The sequence below is a fragment of the Mytilus trossulus genome, chromosome 4 (genome assembly GCF_036588685.1).
Source record: "Mytilus trossulus isolate FHL-02 chromosome 4, PNRI_Mtr1.1.1.hap1, whole genome shotgun sequence".
In the NCBI taxonomy this organism is placed as follows: Eukaryota; Metazoa; Mollusca; class Bivalvia; order Mytilida; family Mytilidae; genus Mytilus; species Mytilus trossulus.
The window spans coordinates 6,897,108-6,920,236 of record NC_086376.1 but is presented as its reverse complement, the minus strand read 5'-3'; the positions used below and the strand labels follow the sequence as shown (position 1 = coordinate 6,920,236).

General features: G+C 30.2%; 1 protein-coding gene across 2 annotated transcripts in view; it reads right to left on the bottom strand.

Moving 5' to 3' along the window:
• Positions 1-23,129, bottom strand: part of LOC134714572 (focadhesin-like) — a 292,611-nt gene that overhangs the window by 92,800 nt on the left and 176,682 nt on the right. For both annotated transcript variants that reach the window (XM_063575928.1, XM_063575927.1), the window contains exons 9-13: positions 16,269-16,459; positions 7,134-7,406; positions 4,869-4,973; positions 1,804-2,012; positions 598-724 (exon numbers count right to left, since the gene is read on the bottom strand). In XM_063575928.1, coding sequence (XP_063431998.1) covers positions 598-724; positions 1,804-2,012; positions 4,869-4,973; positions 7,134-7,406; positions 16,269-16,459 — 905 coding nt within the window. The remainder of the gene's footprint in view (positions 1-597; positions 725-1,803; positions 2,013-4,868; positions 4,974-7,133; positions 7,407-16,268; positions 16,460-23,129) is intronic.

The following is a 23,129-nucleotide window of genomic DNA, read 5'->3' as shown; positions in this document are numbered from 1 at the left end:
AGGATAAAACCAAACAATACAAAATAAAACCAATCAATTAAGAGATAAAAATTACATTAATTAAACTGTGTATGATAGAAAATATGCAAGTGCATGTAAATGTATGATTGATTTTGGTACATTCAAATAATAGATAACAGATGAATTTCGGTCTGTTCTGTAGGATTGTTTTAAAACTTTGATTTTCAAACAGCTACAGACTTTGTGTTGAGATCTTTTCAAACTGAAATAGATGTAGTGATATTCATTTGCATTAGGTGGATTTCTATTGGATGCAGTTCATTTGTTTATAAATCTCTTGATTATTCAGGTTAATCATAGGTTTCAACATAAGAAAATGCCTGTACAAAGTCAGGAATATGACAGTTGTTATCCATTTGTTTGATGTGTTTGAGCTTTTAAATTTGACATTTGATATTACATGCTTTTTGTTTTGAATTTTCCTCTGCATTTGGTATTCATGTAATTTAACTTTTTCATACTGTGAAGAAAAAAATAAAATGAAAAAATTATCCTCACTCTCTTGAATTCAAAGTTACTTAAGGCAAAGACAATAATGGTACTCCAACGTCTTAACTTTAACATTATATAACTCACATCAGCTTCACATAGGTAGTAGAGACCCTCAAGAGCCATGGCTGCAATAGGACCTTCCTCCTCTTTACTAAAAGTGTTTAAAATATCTGACAAAGGTCCTAACATGTCAGTCCCATGCTGTTCTGGTCTGAAATAAAATGAATTAAAGGATATTTTCTTGTACCCCATGATAAAAACTTGCTTTATGTGACTAACGTGACGGTACCCAAATTGCACCTATTTTGACAGTTTTTTCAACTATGTTTTTTTTTATCAAGCTAAAAATTTCCATTTTGTGTTTATTTTGTAGCCGTATCCTTCTTCAATATTTAGGTACACCAATTTGATTTTCAATCCATATGGAATCATAGAAAAATTGGTTTGAACTAAGATCCAAACTTTCAATGATTCTGTTATGAGGAGTACCCAAATTGCATCCATGCTGAAATTCGCATCGTCAACAGACAATTAACAGATCTTTTGGGGGTTTTTTTTCAAATATTTTGAACAATTGGATATTTGTCAATGTTTACTCTTCATTTTTTAAGAAATGGATACTTGAAAAATATTGCATTTGCAAATTTTAAAAAGATGACGTTTTGATGACGTCGCATGGCAACGTTTCGGTACATTTTGCTTTTTCAGTAAACACTTCATTTGTTGATAAAAACTGAAAACATTTTGTGTATATCTAAATATTAACCTATGTTGAAAGATGTGCATAGTATCAAATCATGAAAATACAAATTGTTTAGTCTCTAGTAAATCTTGCAAGATTTTCGCTGCTATTTTTGCTAAATAGTTGCAATTTGGGTACTCGGTGCAATTTGGGTACAGTTACGTTAAACTTATAATAACCCTTTTATTACTCACAGTTTATACCTCATACACACTTCATGAATCGAAGAAAACCTTTTTTCTAAAATAAACACAACTCCCCTTTTCCACAAAATTAAAGATCATAGTCTTACAATACAAAGCTTTGAGGTACTTGCTAGAGAACTTGAAGGGACCTTTGAGAAACAATACTTACTGATTTCTCCAAAAAAATTACAACAACTAGAAATCAAAAGTAGACGAATATCAATTTACATGGATTATTTGGATATTGCTAAACCAAATTAAAATGGTCAACAAAGTAAATATTTTCTATAGAAGTGTGTGTAGACTTGGGTAAAACAATGAAATCAGTTAAAAATGGTCACAAATGATGGCTATATTTCTCACCTTGTTTTGCAGACTTCCAATAAAGCTTTAGCTCTAGCCAGCTGTAAATCATAGCTTCCATTAGAGTAATCTGAAATCATCTGTAACAAGTGTGGAAAACATCTGTCTTGTAATTGCCATAGGTCTACCATCAGACTCAGGGACAGAGGTCTTAACGCTGGTGTGGTGCCTAAAGATTGGATAGTCTTCATCACTGGTCCAACACAAACCTGAAATTACATGAAAACTTAGTGACTTATAATTTCTTTTTTATAACCACAGTGCTGTCCTCTTTAACTGATTCATTACATCTAAAAATCGTTCTTTATCTTTTCCTTTCCTGTGTAATACAATGATTTCCACTAGGGGAGTGAGTATGAACTGCCTGCTTGCCATTAAAACACACCTAATTAGCCTCTGTTATTTCATTGAGAACCTGTTGCACAATGCAAGGAGAGTAGCAACCAAAACCCAAGCACTGATGTTTATATATCTTTTATTTGGTAGAATTTACAATGCCCAATCATTAGCTTTCTGTGTAGTGTTTTGTTTAGATGTTTTTTTTCCTCTTTTCATTTTGGTCATTGCATTTTCTTTTTATGGATTTATGTGTTTTAATAACAATAATAAAAAACATTTCTTTGACTAACCAAAATGAAATATGCAGTACAGATCCTTACTAGATCAAAGTGATGAATCAAGCAAGACTAAAAGAAATAGTTGATTAGAAAGTCTTGGGGTCAGTTTAATTTTTTTTAAGCTGATTATAAAGAAATTGGTTCAACTAGACATTCAAAATGGAGACAAGAGAAAGTAACTCTTGATCAATCATGTCAATCACAACCTATCTGTTATGAAACACTATTTAAATAATCTACATATATTCATATTGAGTTTAACCAATTTAATATTTGCCATGACAAAGCCCATGTGTTCAACATTGTGTCAAACTGTCATAGATCAATCAATTACAGACATAATTCACCAAATGGTTTACATTCATTCAAATCTTGTTACAGCTACACTGTATTACAATAGATTGGCAAAGTACAAATAAACCAAATTACAATAGACTTAACCCAAAGTGTATCTGGTATAGTATGCTCAGAAGAAAAGAATGGAATTTGTTTAAAGAATGAATGGCCTGAATTACCATGCCTATACAACGTATGAATTATAAATGCTAGGAAATGTCATTATGACAGAAATCTAAAAGAATCAAAATATTAAAAAAGAAACCAGTAAACCTACATTTACATTAATTAATGATAGACAAATGTTTATAGGTTATTTCAAGTTTTTAATCATCCCTGGTCTATAGCTAGACAAGATGTAAAAGAATAATCTCAAGGGAGACAACAACTCCACAAGGTTTTTTTTAAAGACATAAAGCACTAAAAACATATAAGAAAAAAACCACTGCCAAGGTTTTGACTTGCTAAGGTTAAACCTGATTTACACACATAAACAACCTTCAGTGAAATCTATATTATATGCTGTATTTGATATCTCATTAAGAATTCAATCACCCCTAACCCTTCAGCCAGATAAGATGTCAAAGATGAACTCAAGGGAGACAACCTGAATCAACAAAAAATCCTTCAAAGACACAAAACACTTAAAATATAAGAAGAAAAGCACTACCAAGGTTCTGACTTGATGAGGTTAAACCAGATTTACACACATAAATCACCTGCATTTGATATGTAGATTATATGCTGTATTAGATATCTCATTAGGCTTTCAATCATCCCTAGCCTTTCAACCAGACAAGGTGTAAAAGATGAACTCAAAGGAGACAAAAGGTAAGCAACAATTCCTTAAAAGACACAAAACACTATCTTTAGAAGAAGACAAGAGTGCACACTCTGAAATGTCTCGCCTTCTTTACTAATCATTGATATTATGTTAATAGTCCTAAATATAAAGCTTTATTACAACTGTCACATAAACTTAACATTAACCAAGAAAACTAAACTTTGACCTTTGAACAATGAAAATGAGGTCAAGGTCAGATGAACCATACCAGACATGTACAGCTAACAATTCTTCCAAACAACAAATATAGTTGACCTATTGCTTATAGTTTAAGAAAAAGACAAAACACAAAAACTTAACACAGAGCAATAAACCGGGAAAAAAAGGTTAAGGTCAAATAAAACCTGCACGACTGACATATAGATCATAAAATATTTCCATACACCAAATAAAGTTGACATATTGCATATAGCATAAGAAAAAAAGACCAAAACTCAAAAACTTAACTTTGACCATTGAACCGTGAAAATAAGGTCAAGGTCAGATGACACCTGCCAGCTAGACATGTACTCCTTACAATCATTCCATACACCAAATATAGTACATACATATTGCATACAGTATAAGAAAAACAAACCAAAACATAAAAACTTGACTATAACCACTGAACCATGAAAATGAGGTCAAGGTCAGATGACACCTGCCAGTTGGACATGTACACCTTACAATGCTTCCATACACCGAATATACAAGACCTACTGCTTATAGTATCTGAGATATGGACTTGACCACCAAAACTAAACATTGTTCATTGATCCATGAAATGAGGTCGAGGTCAAGTGAAAACTGTCTGACGGGCATGAAGACCTTACAAGGTACGCACATACCAAATATAATTATCCTATTACTGATAATAAGAGAGAATTTAACATTACAAAAATTCTAACTTTTTTTCAAGTAGTCACTGAACCATGACAATGAGGTCAAGGACATTGGACATGTGACTGACGGAAACTTCGTTACATGAGGTATCCACATACAAAGTATGTAGCATCCAGATCTTCCCCCTTCTAAGATATAAAGCTTTTAAGAAGTGAGCTAACACCGCCGCCACCACCGCCTGATCACTATCCCTATGTCGAGCTTTATGCGACAAAAGTCGCAGGCTCGACAAAAGCCACTACCAAGGTTCCAACTTGTTGAGGTCGAACCAAATTTACACGCAAATAATCATATGCTATAAAATTAAACTGCACAGTGCAGCTACCATTTCTACATAACTACAGTGCTCTCTACCTAGTAAGAGAACTCACAACAACTCTTAGTACCTTATGTCTTGCAATTGCAGGAAGTGACTTGAGAATTTTGAGTTTTACATCCCAGTTAGTCTCCATGCCAAGTTTACATAGCATCAAAGGAAGAAAATTTGGTGCCTAAAAATATAATAAAAATTTATGAACATAATATGTTAATCAAAAGCACATAAAAACTGTGAATCAAGAAAGCAACAGGGAAAATAACTTGTAAATCACTCAAAAGTGGTTTTTTTAATGAGTAAAAATTTTAAGTATCTTAAGTTTCATCAGAATGTGAAGCAATATTCACAAAATTTTGTATGTTTCAATTGTAACTTTATTTTCATGTCCAAATACCCTTTACATATATCCACCAGCACAAATTTTCATATTCATTAGTTTCATCATGTGCTCTTGCTGGAATAAGAATTCAATTATATTTTATTTTTAAACCAAGAAAATGACTTTATCTGAATGCTTTTAGTTTAAACAATTGTTTATTAATTTATTCTGCAATTAGTAACATTGCAGTTCCTTTTATGAAATATATATTCCCTTAATTGAAGGTTACAACAATTAAAGTGAAAGTTTAACAACTGTGTAGCTGTAATAATAAGAAATAAAATTTAAACAACTTTTCACAGCAATAAAACAATTAATTAAAAAGAACTTGTGCTGAAAATAATAAGATTTTGAAGCCATAAATAGATGAATTATGAGTTCAGTTGAGGCCAAACTCCTTTGTGAAAAAACTGAAGAAATGAAAAACTCCACAGGAGAAATAAGAATTCCCTTTTCAATAACAAAACTATTTATAAAATTGCTGAGTATGAAAGTTATATTAATCATTTTTTTTTTATTATTAACTTAATTTAATATATTTCATCACGATCTAGATGCCTTTAAAGACAAACAACAAAACAACTATAAAGTTTAATCCGTTAATCATATTTAAGATCCTAAGACGCTTCTCTTATAATCAACTAAGGTTTCTAAACATGATTATTTAAAATGGTTTTAAATTAAGGATGGTAGCATAACCATCAATAGATGTTCTGTACATTCCCATGAAACAGAACCACTAATTCGAATGAAATTGATGAAATTTAAAGTATATTAAATTAAGTCTGTAAAAAAGCCAATTTAAAAAAGATTTAAAGCTAAATGATGTGTTCCAGTTATTTGACAAGGTTTACATACTCAGATACCACTTGAAATCAATAATACAGACCTTCCAGTACAAACATAAACTGTGAAAATTAAGCAAAAATTAGGGGCTTATGAAAATTACCAATAAAAGCAATGCATACTGAACTGATACCAATTTTTTTTTGGACATAGACAATGATGCCAAAAATTTAAAACACTTTTTTTTTAATGTGTGTCTGTTTTAATAAAATAGTAAGTTATGTTTTGGTTATATATTTTTTAATTTAACAATTTGATGTTTTGTAAAAGTATATTAACATTCTAGATTAAATATGCTTATAAGTTGCTGTCTCTATGAACTTTTTTACAAATTCCTTTTTATTCCTACATTTTATGACACTATATTGTGTCACAGATCTTCTCTGTCAGAGCTATCACAGTCTACTACAACAATGAAGAGTCATACAAATCATTACTGATACATCATTGACTGAATGTTATTTCCAGTTTTTACTTAAGGTGGTACTCAACACTTTCACTAAAATTAAGTTGGCTTGTTTAATTTTCATAAAATTTTGACAATGTATTTTCTTTGACCCTTTGACAAAAATATAAAAATTTCAAAAATTTTGAACCAACCATTTTGTTAGAAAAATTACACTGGTTTATATATAGCAGTTTGACAAACACAAATTTTGATCATTGAGAAGCTTAATATTTCCTTTACAGAAACTTAATATTTCCTTTACAGAAGCTTAATATTTCCTTTACAACACAACGTAATTAAAACGTTTTGCTGACTTTACAGAGTTATCTCCCTGTGGTGTTAGGTACCAACTTAAACAAGAAAACTCATATCTATGTTACATTAGATAAGTACATTTTTTTAATTGCATAAATTAACTGTTACTTAGTTAAATAGAGTGGAGCTCAGTTCTAAACTTATTACAGGCATGAACAAATTAATACTGATGAAGCAAAAAGATAGTGACCCCTATATATCATCTCACCTGCACTAGTGACACATCATGGTTTAATATTTGAATAGATTCAAAAAGATGTAAGGAATATAAAGTTTTTCTAAATCCAAACTTTTCTTTTTTTTATTAATCTTTAAGACTAGAGAGTGACAAAAAAATATGTCTATACCTGACAAACGTCCTGCTTAGCAATTTCAACAAGTGTTTGTATTCCTAGATCTGATAGAACTTCAGTCTTGGAAATTAGGAAAAGTGATGCCACCATATTAGTTATGTTAACAGGGACAGTCTTCATCTTTGGAATACATGACTTCAGATTCAATAGCCAGATTTCTGCAAATCTGATGTCTTCCCAGATCTGGTCAGCTATTACTGACATTTCTTGGCATTGGTAGCCTTCTGAAGTCATGGTCAACTCAAATTCACTGTTATCTTGTTTGTTCTGAAATTAAAACAAAAACTATGATCAATGAAAGATAAAATAAAAATAATACCACAACAAATTTTTACTTTATTTAGCATAAAAATATATAATTTATAAATCTTAGGAAAGCAATTCATTAGAAATAAATGATAAGTGAAACATTTAAAATTAAAGACTGTAAAATCAAGATGTACTACTATAATTGCCATAGAGACAACAATCCACCATAGATCAAATAATGTGGATGTAACTATAATTTGCCATTATATAAATAACACATAGCTGAGAGGGTGATAGATCAGATTGGTACCCTGAGAAAACATTGTCAACCGCGGAGTAGCCAAGGTAAAACATAAAACTTGAGCATTGTATTCAACTACTTGATGTAAATTCAATCCATTGTCCTTTAAATTGTCGATTTTTGATTGGTTTAGACGAGAGGGTAACATTCAAAAAAATTTTCACCCTCTCAGCCATGTGCTAGAGTAAATTGATACCCCAGTATTAGCCAATCAAAATATGGCATTTTAATGTAAAGTATAATAAAAGACCTTGTAGATAGTCCATACTATTATTGTTGATAAGTGTCTATAGATCTTGCTATGAGGTGATGCGCCCCAAGTGTCTATAGATTTTGCTATGAAGTGATGCGCCCCAAGTGTCTATAGATCTTGCTATGAGGTGATGCGCCCCAAGTGTCTATAGATCTTGCTATGAGGTGATGCGCCCCAAGTGTCTATAGATCTTGCTATGAGGTGATGCACCCCAAGTGTCTATAGATCTTGCTTAAAGGTGATGCACCTCAAGTGTCTATAGATCTTGCTATGAGGTGATGCACCCCAAGTGTCTATAGATCTTGCTATGAGGTGATCTGCCCCAAGTGTCTATAGATCTTGCTATGAGGTGATGCACCCCAAGTGTCTATAGATCTTGCTATGAGGTGATGCACCTCAAGTGTCTATAGATCTTGCTATGAGGTCATGCACCCCAAGTGTCTATAGATCTTGCTATGAGGTGATCTGCCTCAGGCTTCTTTTAAAAGACATACAAGACAATAATTTTTCTGAATTTCTGCTCTTTGAAATTCATCTAAATAATCTTGAGGGTGATTTTTTTGTCCCTCTTTAGCCCACATTCTTTCTTTTTGTAGAAATAAGTCAAATCTGACCATTAACTTAAACTGAAACCTTTAATTGACTTAACTGACTTATAAATCAAATAAGTGATATATATCATAATAGTACATTAAACTTTTAAAAGCATAAACAGCTCTCAGAGATTTCCTAAAATAAATTTCATCATCCTATATCACAATTCAATTTTAAATCAAGACGTTCTAATTTCCGTTATGTATGTCAATTATGCAATGAGGAAATTGACATGCTATGTTTGGTAAATCCTACAGCTGATTATAAACTATTATTTTAGCAGTGTTTTGTCTCTGGGGAATAATCGAATTGACAGATATTATAAACATCTAAGACAATGAATATTAGAGAAGATGTAATATCATAAACAATGATTTAGAATTGATTTTAAATATTAACGATTAAATTTCCTTGAGACATTCAAAATTCAATCCTCAGAATACTTAAAAAAATTAAGATGGATTCTTCTACAATAAAGTGCACAGGTAAATAAATTAAAAACATGTTTTTATAATTCTAGCAAAATTATGTAATTATAAGATTTGAATGCTTCTATTAATAATCCCCGTTTAAACGGTTTTACATTGCTCGTTTCTTTGGGGCCCTTTATTAAAGCTCGCTGTTCGGTGTGAGCCATTAGGCTCCATTTTGTAGGCTGTAATTTGACCTATAATGGTTTACTTTTATAAATTTTAACTTGGATGGAGAGTTGTCTTATTGGCACTCATACCACATCTTTCTATATCTATTGACCATGAGCACATTTTTAGAATGAAAAGCTTCATACAAATTATACTTTGGTCTACACTTTTACATCCCAATAAATTTACAGAAAGAAGCATTCAGTTTTTAGATGTATAAAAAGTTAACAATTTTACCCTATATTCCATAAGAATCAAAATACTGTAATATTTGTTCTAATGAAAATAATATTCCAGAATATTTGATTCATTTGAAACTTTTATCAAATTAAGAAAGAACTTTTATTTCAGAAAAATTCAACCAATTTATCTCCTTGCTGAACTTTACCATAAATATAAAGTGCAGGACTACAGACTACCAGTAACCTTGCTACTGTACTCATACAAGACAGCTAATCACAATCTATTCTTTTCTTATAATTAATGATTTTATATCATAATCAGGTTTTATAACCAATTTGTCAAACAATTTATTAAAAGAGTATTAATTCCACTTATTTGGACATATACAACTATAATGGCATATTCCTTTATGGATTTCTTGTGTTATGTAATCACACATTTTATGTACTTATCCTAACCAGGCTAGACCAGCAATTATATTGTAAATATGGGTTTCATCAGCTGTTGAAGTTCTAAATAACAACTTCTTTATTAAATGAAGGCTTGGTACCTTAATTTCAATGAAAGTTTTTTTTTAAATACTCGTTGTTTATGAATTCGCCGGAAATTGCAATGCTTTTTAATACTGATATTTGTATAAAATTGTATAAATAAACAAGAGTGAACTGTCTCGCCTTATTTACTTATTTACTTATCATTGATACTATGTTGATAGTCCTAAATATACTAGCCACAAAAAGAAACAATACCCAGAAGTTACCAAAAATATTTACTTTATTTTTTAACAATGTTATTTGAGTTTTGTATTTTATGGAACAATTACATTAAAGCATACAAACTTAACAAAGATAACAGATAACAATTCATTTTCCTTACTGCACGGACTGTTTGAAGATGTTGTTGTCAAAACCTAAAGTTGAAATGTATAATTGCGTATGGCCACCTCTTGAGTTGATAACAGCAGTCAATTTCTGAGGCATTTATCCAATTAAACGCTGAATAAAGGTTTGTGGAATTTTATTCCTCTCTTCCACCAAAGCTGCTCGTAGCTGGTTGACCTAATCTTGTGGCTGACGACGTTTGCGTACACGTTTGTCAAGTTCTTCCCATAAATGTTCAATGGGTAATAGATCTGGGGATAAAGCTGGCCATGGAAGAATGTCAATGTTATTCTGCCCAAGATGTTGTCTGCATACACATGCCACGTGGCACCTAGCATTGTCACTAGAATTGTAAAAGTGGGGCCACCCAAGTTAAAACTGGAACTGTGTGTAATAGGCACTGTGTTCATAACATTTTGTTGAAGCAAACTTAAGTTAGAAAAAGGAAAGGGAAAAAAAATCAACAATCTATAAAGGGGCAATTAACTATAGAAAGGTAAAAGAGATGCCACCCCAATTCTTACTTGATCTGTGGTAATAAGCATTGTATTGGTTAATTTCATAACATTTGGTTTAGGCAAACTAAAGTTAGAAAACAGAAACCAATTTCTGGATGTACAGACAGACATACGGTGTTCGGAAGGACAAGGGTAAAACTTCATGCCCCCTTTGCAAAGGCAGAGGCAAAAATAAGAATGGTCTTAGTTTAACTGTTCTAAGCATTATTCAACGACTACAATGTATTAAACTATTTCAGTATAGAATTGTATCCACAATATTGTACATCAATAGTACAGAGAACCTTATAATTGAAATAAAATCTAATAAGTTACCAATTTGGATCAAATTAATGGAAAATAAGCAACAGTGAGGCATTTTCTGTATACCAATTTAAAGTAACCAAGAATAGTTCAAGATTTTGTATGTGTATGTGGATGCAGTTATTTTCTTTGAATAAAGTCATTTCTAAGTGTATATAGGTGCATGTTGAAAAAGGGAACTCTTATGGGAATTAAAAAGAAGATTTTAAAGGGGACAAGCTTAACAAAAGTTCAACTTAGCCAGTGAATTTCATTTATTTATGCTATTTAAAGGACATGTGCAAAACCTCCTTTTTGGATTTATTGTTAAATAAAAATATTCCTAACCTTGCTTTTGATGAAACCTTTTCCACAAGCCATTTTAAGTATACTCAAATTAAGCCAGTATACTTAGGTACTAGAAAACCAGTCATTTTATTCTATACACATTCTTAGTCTTGTTTTATCATGGTTACATAATATAAGCATTTGCACCATTCTTAATATGATTAGGAGCTTTTATTCCATTTCCCCCTCTTTACACAAAGTATAACATATTTCCTCTAATTTACCCTAATCCACACAATCTCACTAAGACGTTTAGACCTATTACCTAAATGGAAGTGGGATTAGTCAGTTAATATAAAATGCAAGATTTCTAATGGACTGCAACTTTTCATTACCAATACGAAACACTCATTTCTATATATTTTCTTTCTAAAAATTAACAAAAATATATATCCTATAACAGTTTTACAATAAGTTTTCAATCAAACAATTTATCTATGATGTATCTGTTTAATTAATTGTGATGATTTAAGGCTATGTAGTACTAGGTTCTCCGACATCCATTTACAGGTTTTTTGTTTGTTTTTTTATGAGACAACTTTACTGTTCTTTATCCTTTTCAAACAAGGCCAACATGGACATAATTCTACTTAATACAAGTAATCTCACAGCTTAGTAGCAGTACTGATTTCAATTCAATGACAAAATTTGGCAATATAGGCTCGTAGCTAGAATATTAAGCACTTATAGTGCATTGAACATTTGCATAGCTTTTATAAGTAAATACAATTTACTTTTTTGTACTTTAAAAATTCCTTGAAATGCAATTCAATATATAGTCTTATCACTTTAGGAATCTTAATTAGTCTGGTTTTTTGCTGAACAATTTTCATATATTTTTTTAAAGTTTTTATGCAATTTAGTATCAAACCACATCTAGCTCAGCAATTTTTTTTTTTTTTGTAATAATGAAATTTATACGTGTCTGCATGTTTCAGTTTTCTTTAAATTGAATTTATACTGCATTAGTTGAAGAATCTGATTAAACTATATATGAAGCTATTATGCATTAATGTCCCCCCATATCATTCAACTTATGAAAAGATAATTGCATCAGACAATATCTAATTCAAAAATAGTGATCCTGAAGGTATATATGTAAACAAGAATGTGTCCATAGTACATGGATGCCCCTCTTGCAATATCATTTTCTATGTGCAGTGGACCTAAAAATTGGCCTAAAAACTCTAATTTGTCATTAAAATTAGAAAGATCATATCATAGGGAACATGTGTAATGAGTTTCAAGTTGATTAGACTTCAACTTCATGTAAAACTTTAACCTAAAGCAGGACAAATGGTCGGAGGAAACACTTTTTTTTAAGGAGATGATTTTGAAAAAAAAAGTCTGCCTTTGAGCATTTAATTGTTGTGGTAGGATCCCCTTCTATCTGTTCACAAGAAATAATTAGTCAATCTAAATAAATAGTTTAACATTGGGGTATTTTAAGCAACAAAATTGAGTCATTGGCCTGATATAAAAAAAAAACTAGGACATAGAAACCTGTTTGTTAGAGTACACATAACATTTGATGAAAATGTCACTAAAAGATTAAATTAACAAATCCCTAGTAGATGTGTATTGAATATATAAAGTTCTATAGTTGCACAGAATGTTAATTCATGTTAATAAAATTATAAATTGTCTGTTATACTTATTTATGCATATTAATATTATATTTTATATTGAATATATAACATCAACGTTCATGATTTTCTTTTTCTAGAGGTCAAATATTGCACTCTTGTGATAAATTACATACAAAATTAGAGAATAACTGTTCTTTTGTATACCAAAATCACAAACTAACTTAAATAAATTCACAAGTCTAGACTTGGCAGCAAGTGATTGAAACAGGTTAACATATGGTATAGACACTTCAATGACTATCCTATTGTTGAAGATCTCATGTTAATCTCTTACAGGCATATATAAAAGAAGATGTGGTGTGATTGCTAATGGGACAACTCTTCACCAACAGACAAAATGACACAGAAATTAAAAACTAAAGGTCACTTTACAGTCTTTAACAATGAGCAAAGTCCATAATTTTTTTGACGTTTTTGTTCAAATATCAAAATCTTGAAAAGGAGTTCCATAACGTTAAGTCTATCAATTTTTTTTAGCTTATTTGTTCCTTAATGAAATTTAATGCTCTTCTGATTTAATATTTCAATTTTTTATTTCAGATTTTTAAAATTTCCCCTGACTTAACTGTCCTTTGTGTCTTTTTGGTATTGTTTTGATTATTTTTGTGTTATAAGGTCTCTGTTTAATTGACCGTTATTATATATCCACTTTCATCAATATGTAAAGAACAATTAATGAAACAATGACCATATGAGGCAACATGTACTTTTATATACCAAATCTCTTTATAAGCTTAAAACCAAAGATTTACATAATATTCAAGTCTTATGATGCTTCCTAGCTGAATAAATAGAACATATCTCAACATCCTTTTTAAGAAAAAGTATAATGCTCCGGCCTTTTACCAGCTAGTAAAATTGTTTTTCAATAAGTTGCATTCATCTTTGAAATCCATCTTTGTTTACTTCTGCACATTTTCAATTTTCAGTGAAAAGCTTTCTCTTGTGGGCTGACAGTTAACTGCCACAAAACATTAATTTCACAATTTGGGCTTTATGTTAGGAAGAATGATCATATCCTAAAATACAATGATAAATTTCTCTTCCTCAATTAAACAATCTTAATTGAAGAACCTATTCTTATACAATTCTTTCTAATAAACTGCAAGCCATTTAAAGTCAATTCAATAAAAATCATGAGTAATGTTTATTTAAAGTTTTCTTCTGTGAGAAAAGTTCTAAAGGATCTTAAGTATTATGTACTTTTAGTGCCATTATATTAATTTTCATGAAACTAATTTCTACGTCTATTTTGAAAAATCTTAAGCTTTAATTCTTACCAAAATGTTTAAAGTGCATGTTACGAGGAAAAAAATGTTTGCTAGAAAAAAGAATGTAGACATCAACAATGTATTAACCAAGAAACTACATTTTAACCCACCTAAAATGTTAACGGGATTGTGAAATACAATCACATAAATTTGTTGTAGTGTATCTATTTTGTTTTATGTATTTGTACTGATTGTGACTGTAATACAATATTATAAAATTATATAAACAAGTTCAGTCAGAAAGTACATTATATATATACTAGAAATCTGGTGACAACTTGTATAATGTAATTATTGCAAACTTCTTAATTCTAACAGTCTGTAGACAATTTCAGTATAAATTTTTCTGAATATTTTTTTTAAAGCTAGCTAGTGCATGCACATAAACAAATAATCTTTTGTGGTCTATAAAATCTTAAAATTACAATCCATTTTTTTTTACAGGACATTAATAAAAGACACATATTTATGACCTTAAGAACATACCACATCATCGTTCTTTTCAAAGACAGATTTTTATTTCATTATATATTACATTTCTATGCATATATCACATCCTGTCTTCCAACATTTCAGAATACCTAATATGTTTACAAGTTTCTATATAAGTAGAGCAGAATATAATGGTACCACAGTGCCATTGTTCTGAAAATCTATAGGTATTCATAGGTATACCACTTAGTATATATACTTCATGATTCATTTTGGATGCCATTACAAAAACAAAGCTGTTTTTAAATATATCAAAGATTGAATCCAACAGTTAATAAACTTTATAAAACAGAAATAATTGTATACACATATACACTCTGTGACCAGTATAGTTGATAGTTTCTGTGTCATTTGTTCTATTTTGGAGAGTTGTCTCATTGGCAATCATACCACATCCTCATTTAGTCATTATTTTTGTTGTTGTAATGTCTTGGTAAATCTGGTCAGGTGGCTAATAAAGCTTGACCATTGGTACATAAAGGCATTCTGTATTAGGCAATATTTCAGTGAAGTTGAACCAATATTCACCACCAAGAACAGTAAATGCATGCTTAAGTTTATGGTAGTGCTAAAATGAACTTGATATATAGTTGTTAATTTCCACAGTTGTCTCATTGGCAATCATACCACATCTTCTTTTTGAAATTTATAACATTTTATTAAATGAGTTTCAATATTTTTAAGAGTCTGCAAAATGAGACATAGTTGTTTGATATGTACCAATTTTCTAATAGATTATTTTTTCATTATTGGTCATAACTGCACTAAGAATATGTTTTATCTTCAAAAAGTGTTAAATTCAAATTTTAATGGAAAAGTTCAGTAAATATTGTACTGTGCATGGCTATGATAATATGTTTAAGAACATATAATTAAAAACTTGAGAAATGTACATTTTATTATATAATCTTATATGTTATTAAGTCACAGGACTGTTTCTTTTTAGACATAAAACACTTTATTTAAACAAAAATAGCTGGCCCCTAACCAAATAAGTAATCCAGTGGTAATGGACATCATACTAAACTCTGAATTGTACACAAGAAACTAAACTTATAAATCGTACAAGACTAACATAGGCCAGAGGCTCCCGACTTGGGACAGGTGCAAATACGTGGTGGGGTTAAACATGTTTGTGAGATCTCAACCCTGCCCCTATACCTCTAGCCAATGTAGAAAAAAACTAATACGCACAGTAAAACTCAGTTTAAGAAAAGTTCAAGTCCCATGTCAGAATAGGTAACAAAAGTTAAATAAAGTATACCGGTACATGACACAAAATAGGTACTTTCTACAGCATTCAATGCAAATGAATATTTCAACACATGGGAAACATGAGAGAAAGTATCTTATTAAACACCACTTACTCCTTACTTACCATCGCTAAAAAAATATTTGTTTTTAAAATCCATCAGTTGGAATCCCTCATGAGCCTTCTATTCTAATAATTGCATGAGTCTGACTAACCTTTTTTGATTCTTTTTCTATCAAAATTTTCTTCACTGTTGAAAGCAAGGATCTTATTCCTTGCTCTAACTGCTGAGCTGTCTTGTTCCCTGTCTTTGTTACAGAGGGAATGGTTACCAGTACAAGTGTAGGTAAAGCAAGCATTCCAACAACAACAGGGTTCCAGGAGGAGTCCTTCAAAACCCAATTAGCTAAAACAAAAAAAAACAAAAAAAATTGAATGCTTATTTCAATAGTAATTTTTAAAATGTATGGAAAAACTTATTCAACAAATAAAATGCAAATAAAAGTGTGTTTTCAAAGGTTCCAATTATCATAAACACTTGTTACTTTTTGCTAAGCACTTTTCACCTAAAAAGGTGTGCCTTAACTTGAAAACAACATATATACTCTAAATGTTTCTTAAAATAAGGAAGTTAATTTATCTAAATTTGCATTGAAAGCAAAAAAATTATACAAACTTTATAAAGATTACTTTAATAGACAATCTTGTTTGGAATTTCTTTGAGTCAGTACATGTATAAATTTAGGATATCGGTCATTATATAATATATAATCTGTCTATATACATTATGGCCTAACAATGTATAAGATTTATCTGTCTGATTCAAGTTATTTGTATAAAATAGAATTATTTTACAAGAAATTATGTTCTTTTTCATTGAAACATCTTCAGGGTAACTGACAGATTTTTTTTTGAAACTGCACAATTATAGTAAAATGATGCACTTCAAAATTTACAAATCAGCAATACTTATATCAAAGGTTTATAATTTTACAAAAAGATTATTTGAATCATAGAGCACAGATGATCGATATTGCCGGAAGGGATACCCACATGCTAAAGTGAACGAAAAAAGAAAGGGGGACGGGGAGAAACATTGTCAGAGATCAACCCTTTTTTGACATAACAAATATTTTTTTTAATTTTTCTTCAACAAATAGTAATTGAGTTATTTCAGGCAAAAAGAAGTAAGGGATTAGAAAAACAGTATTATAATACCATCCCTACTTAAAGAGCCCCCTTTTCTATTCTGCTCCCCATGAAATACTGTCTGGTTTCGTCCCCCTTAATTTTTCAAATGTAGTGCACTAACGTGAAGGCTACATTTTATATCTGACAAAGTTAAACTAATTTGATTGCCATCCAGTACTTTAGAACTGCAATTCTGCATAGCATCATTTTTAGAGACAATTATCTACTTCTTATACCACAATTATTTTTCTCAAGGAGCTTTTAATATATCAAGTAACAATACAAATCATTAACAGCATTTCTATACCTCCAGGGGAGGTAACTCTAAGAACAGAAAATATGTCAGTTAGAAAATACAAAGAAGAAAAAAAGAAGCCAAATCAATACTTTAAAGACTGTCTGCATATGAATATTGTTTAGACATATTTACTCTATAATTATACACCAGATTCGATACCAGAATAGTAATTCAGCTTTTTATTGACATATTTGACAGAAAATGGCCTCTATGTATACACTTCACAGCAAGAGTTCTCAAAGAACATTAAGTATTGTGTATGACATTGTCAATATAATCAGTTTCAAAGTACAAAATGTACATACAAGGTTTTGTTGACTTTAATCTTACACTTCATACGACTTTCAAAGCATTTATTGGATTGAACTCTTACCAAACGTCCTACTCAGTGACTAAGTTATCAATGTAATTGACTAAACGTAAACATGTTGTCCTGATTGAAAATTTTGAGAATCATCTGTTAAAAAATCGTTCTGAACAAGCATGAAAAATTTGCCACTGGATATGAATCAATCAATCAATCATTTATTCACCGAATTTAACTTGCAGGTTTTTATTAGTATTTTAAGTGTTAAAATAAAAATTCAAATCATGTAAATCTAAGGTGAAACCAAAAAAAATAGGTTAGAAAGCTAAAGAAATATGGTCACTACCAAACTTATTTGCTTGATGCATTACAAAAAACTGAATTTTACAATATATAATTTTATACAACAGAACTAAATGAGTTATCTCGCCTTTTCAAAAACATAAAATTAAGAAATACATTTACAAGACTGGATGAATATCAGGGTATTGAGTTTGGTCCCTTGCATTGCCTTACATGATGATAAAATTAAGTGTGATAACAAGTTTAAAATGCAAAGACACATGCAAAAATATGATTTAATCTTATCTGTGACATAGGTTCAGCACTCGCACTGAAAAGTTTGAAGGGATTAATATAAATTGCAAAACTTGTTTCCCAATCCACTATAAATAAATATGTTTAAATTTAAATTAAAATAGGTTCCTTTTACTTCTTGTGAAAAAGGAGCATAAAACACCTCAATTACATAGGGAAAAAAATGTTCTCTTTAATCCAAATTTTCAATTTAAATATCATTGAAAGCCCTTAACATAAACTACAACTATGTACAATGGACATTGCTATGCTAAAAAGAGATAATTGATTCCATAAAACCACATAATATCTTCCGTCTTCCTGGATAAACATCCTGCTATCTAATTGATTGGGAATTTGATCCTTCCTTTATTTTCCAATCTTATTTATCCCTCTTATTGTTTAATAAGGATTACATCATTATAAAACCAGGGACTACTTTGCAATATTTTTTTCTCTTATATAAAGCAATATATGGTGATTTTCTGAAAACACAAGAAGCTGAGATTATCTTTGTGTCACGTCTTGTATAAATGCATGACTGATGCATTATTTTCTGTTCAATTTTATCACGAAAATGCTATAAAACTGCAAAATAATTGTTCAAAATTCTGCTAACATTTTCAAAATAATTTGAATTTGAAAATTTATTCCTAGTTTTAAATCCTACGCACGATGTTATAAATTCATTTTCGTGCGTGTTTTAGATTTTAATTGTTTCAGCTGTCTTAGAAGCATGTACAGTGTTGATAGATGGAATCTACTACTGCATTGTGGGAGAAACAATACCTATAGGCATTCAAATTTTTAAACTTAAAACACAAGTAGAAAAAAAATATATGTTGAGGGTGGTAAAATATCTTAGTGCACATATATATGATGTTGGAATAATTGTTCTTCTAATAAAGATGTATCTGGCAAAAGTTGCCTTTTTTCAATGATTTGCTGAGTTTTGGTGTGTGTTTTTTTCTGAAAAAAATATTTCAGATATTAACTATGATTATAAAGTGTTTTAATGTGATGTTACAATTCCTAATACAATCAGTACAGATTGCACACATTTTTCATGTTATATAAACTGTTTAACCGATGCAACACTAAGGGCAAACTACAGTCATAAAAAAAAAAATAAACTCTGAGGAAAGGTATCATTTATTTTTATAGAATTGAAAGCTTATTCCTTTATTCTTCAGGCAGAAAAACAAAACACCTTAGTTTGCTGTTCGTCAACATCATCAGGGGGGAGGCAAAGTTGAGCTGTTTACAGCAGGATGAATACACGCTTACTTTTTTATGACATATTTATATTTGATCTAGATTTACGACCATATGTACTTTTTTTCATGTAATTGTTTTAAAAAGAGAATAAAAATAATCTACATGTTTTCTTTGTAAATTCTGATCCTTATAATCAACTTTACAGTAACCCAATTAAACTGCAGTTTAATCTTTATTCTACTCAATTTACTGAATGAACTATGACCAAAAAGAAATGATGTCAAATAACATTAGTGATGTTGTCTAAATATCAAGTCTGGTGTCATATTGCTTTTTAACATTTCCCAATTTAAAATCTAAATATACTTTTACATCTTTTTACATCTTGCCGCTTTTTTTTGCCCTTAAATTAGATATAGGCTCAATATTTTGGAAATTTGCAAATCATATGATTATCAAAGTTTGTCATGACAAAATTCTCCAGTAAACCATAGGCAGAGGCAAATAATCTCTAAAGGGCTGCATTAAATAATATCCAGCATTATTTATTCAATATGACAGAACACTATAAAATTCAATAACAACATTAATTGTTCATTGAAAAACAGTCCTTCAAGGTGATACAATTTGTTTTTTTTAAATGAAAATCAAGTATTTTTTGCATGTCATAGTTCTATATGTTAGCTAAATTGAAGTATGTTACTAACTAAATAAAATTGAGAATGGAAATGGGGAATGTGTCAAAGAGACAACAACCCGACCAAAATAAAAAACAACAGCAGAAGGTCACCAACAGGTCTTCAATGTAGCGAGAAATTCCGACACCCGGAGGCGTCCTTCAGCTGGCCCCTAAACAAATATATACTAGTTCAGTGATAATGAACGCCATACTAATTTCCAAATTGTACACAAGAAACTAATATAAAAATAATACAAGACTAACAAAGGCCAGAGGCTCCTGACTTGGGACAGGCGCAAAAATGCGGCGGGGTTAAACATGTTTGTGAGATCTCAACCCTCCCCCTATACCTCTAACCAATGTAGAAAAATAAACGCATAAAAAACGCACATTAAAATTCAGTTCAAGAGAAGTCCGAGTCTGATGTCAGAAAATGTAACCAAAGAAAATAAACAAAATGACAATAATACATAAATAACAACAGACTACTAGCAGTTAACTGACATGCCAGCTCCAGACTTCAATTAAACTGACTGAAAGATTATGATTTCATCATATGAACCTCAGGCACAATCCTTCCCGTTAGGGGTTTAGTATCATACCATCATAACATATATGAGAAGAACATAACCCGTGTCATGCCAACAACTGTTTTTAGAATAAATGTCTTTAGTTCCGACGCAAAGACCTTATCAGTGACTCAATATTAACGCCAAAATATGCAATCTTTAATGACTTGACAACAGTATCGTAATTATATCCCTTCTTAATCAGTCTATTTAAAGGTTTTGTAAGTTTCTGAGGTGAATACTGACACCTTTGTGCTTTATAAAGAATATTTCCATAAAAAATTGGATGTGAAATACCTGAACGTATAAAAAGTCTGCATGTTGAGCTATATTTACGAATGATGTCTTTATACCAATGATAAAATTTAGTAAAAGTTTTGACTAGTTTGTGATATCGAAAACCCTGGTGTAATAATTTTTCAGTAATACATAAATTTCTGTCTGTTACTAACTAAAGTCTGTTGTACTTTGCCTAATTACAAACCAGTATTTATGGGTTTTAAAAAGAAGGAAAATTAAACTTTTGGATGCTGACAATTTAAGTCTTAAAATCTCACTTTGTACGGCAGATCTAATCTTGGTGGCTAGTTAATTCAAATAAAGGCCTACTGGATGACTAATGAGACTTTGAGACATTGATACTGATTACAACGTAAACTGCCTCAATCATTGTAACATGGAACTAAGATTCCGGTACCTTAATTAAGAGAAATTGCAATTTTTCATCAATTAAATCTGAACTAAAACAAAAGAAACAAGTCTTTGCTGTAGACAAACATTTGCATCTATAATTTCCAATATTCATGAGATTTTTAATAAAGTTGCAACGCTGAAGTGAAATTTGGGACCTACTTGAAACAAGACAGATTGAATGTGTCAAGTTGCTCGTTATTAGCGTAGGTGTCGTATAATACTAGTGCAGAATCAATTTGGAATTTTTAACATGTTATAACCAAAGCTTTAATTTCTTCTTATAACATGAATCTCAGCTTACTTGAGAAAAGATTCCTGCTAATTATACATTGTATTGTTAAATTTCTGCATACAGATCCGGTGCTGATACGTATATATATACCATAAATAGAAAAGGTAAATTCTTATTCTGCAAATATTTCAAAATGTAACCTTTAAGCTTAAATGTAGCAGGTTAATTCTTTATCCTACATGCTTATTAGAAAAAGGATAACTTATCATTTTCATAACCTGAACGTAACCTTCAAGCTTTAATGTACGTAGGTTTACTATTTATCTTGCATACTTATTATAAAAAGGCTTACTTATAAAAGTTTAATAACCAGAGCAAAAAAAATAGTGTCAAATCTCATATGTTGAAAATTATCGAGGTAGACTTTAGAAAGAAAATATTATGAAAGACATTTTATTTCATATTTTTATGTTTAATGCACATTTATATAAAAGTGCATTAAACATAAAAATATGAAATAAAATGTCTTTCATAATATTTTCTTTTCTATATATTCAGCAGGCATTTTTGTCATGTTTTGATAGATATATAGATATTATATAATTCAAAAGACAAAAATATCATAACACGTACAATCAAAATATGACATTTGGCAATATCTTTTTATAAATCTTTCTTTGAAATAATATCTTATATAAATAGCTATCAAATAAATAATATCAAAGACAAAAATAGCATAACACAATCAAAATATGATATTTGGCAATAACTTTTATTAAGATTTCTTTAAAATAATATCTTATAAAAATAGATATCATATAATTTAAGTCATATGAAACCTCAAATAAAAAAAAATGATGCATATGTTTTTTTGTAACAAACTGGACAGTTTTCGTTATTACACTTATGTACACATACTTTTTTCTGAAGAAAATTCTTTTTAAATTTGTCCACATTTAGAAGGAGTTAACTTTTTTTAATTTCAGGAAGCAATTCCCAGACATATTTTCCGTATGCAAACTTATGTTGAACCTTAGCGTGAAACTTCTTGTAAAAATCCAATGATCGCAATACGCATGGACCTGTCACTGAAATAAACTATTATCTGATAGTATATGTTAAACACATGCTCAATATCCATGCTTTTGTTGTTGATTGTTTACAATAAGGTGACTATCAGTAAACTTTGGAGTCAAAACAAGGCATTTAATGAGCTGCCATATTTGTTAAAGGGAAATCACACTATTTAAACTACTAATAATAATCAATTGAAATTTTGTATGCAGATAAATCATACTTATTACGAAATTTTA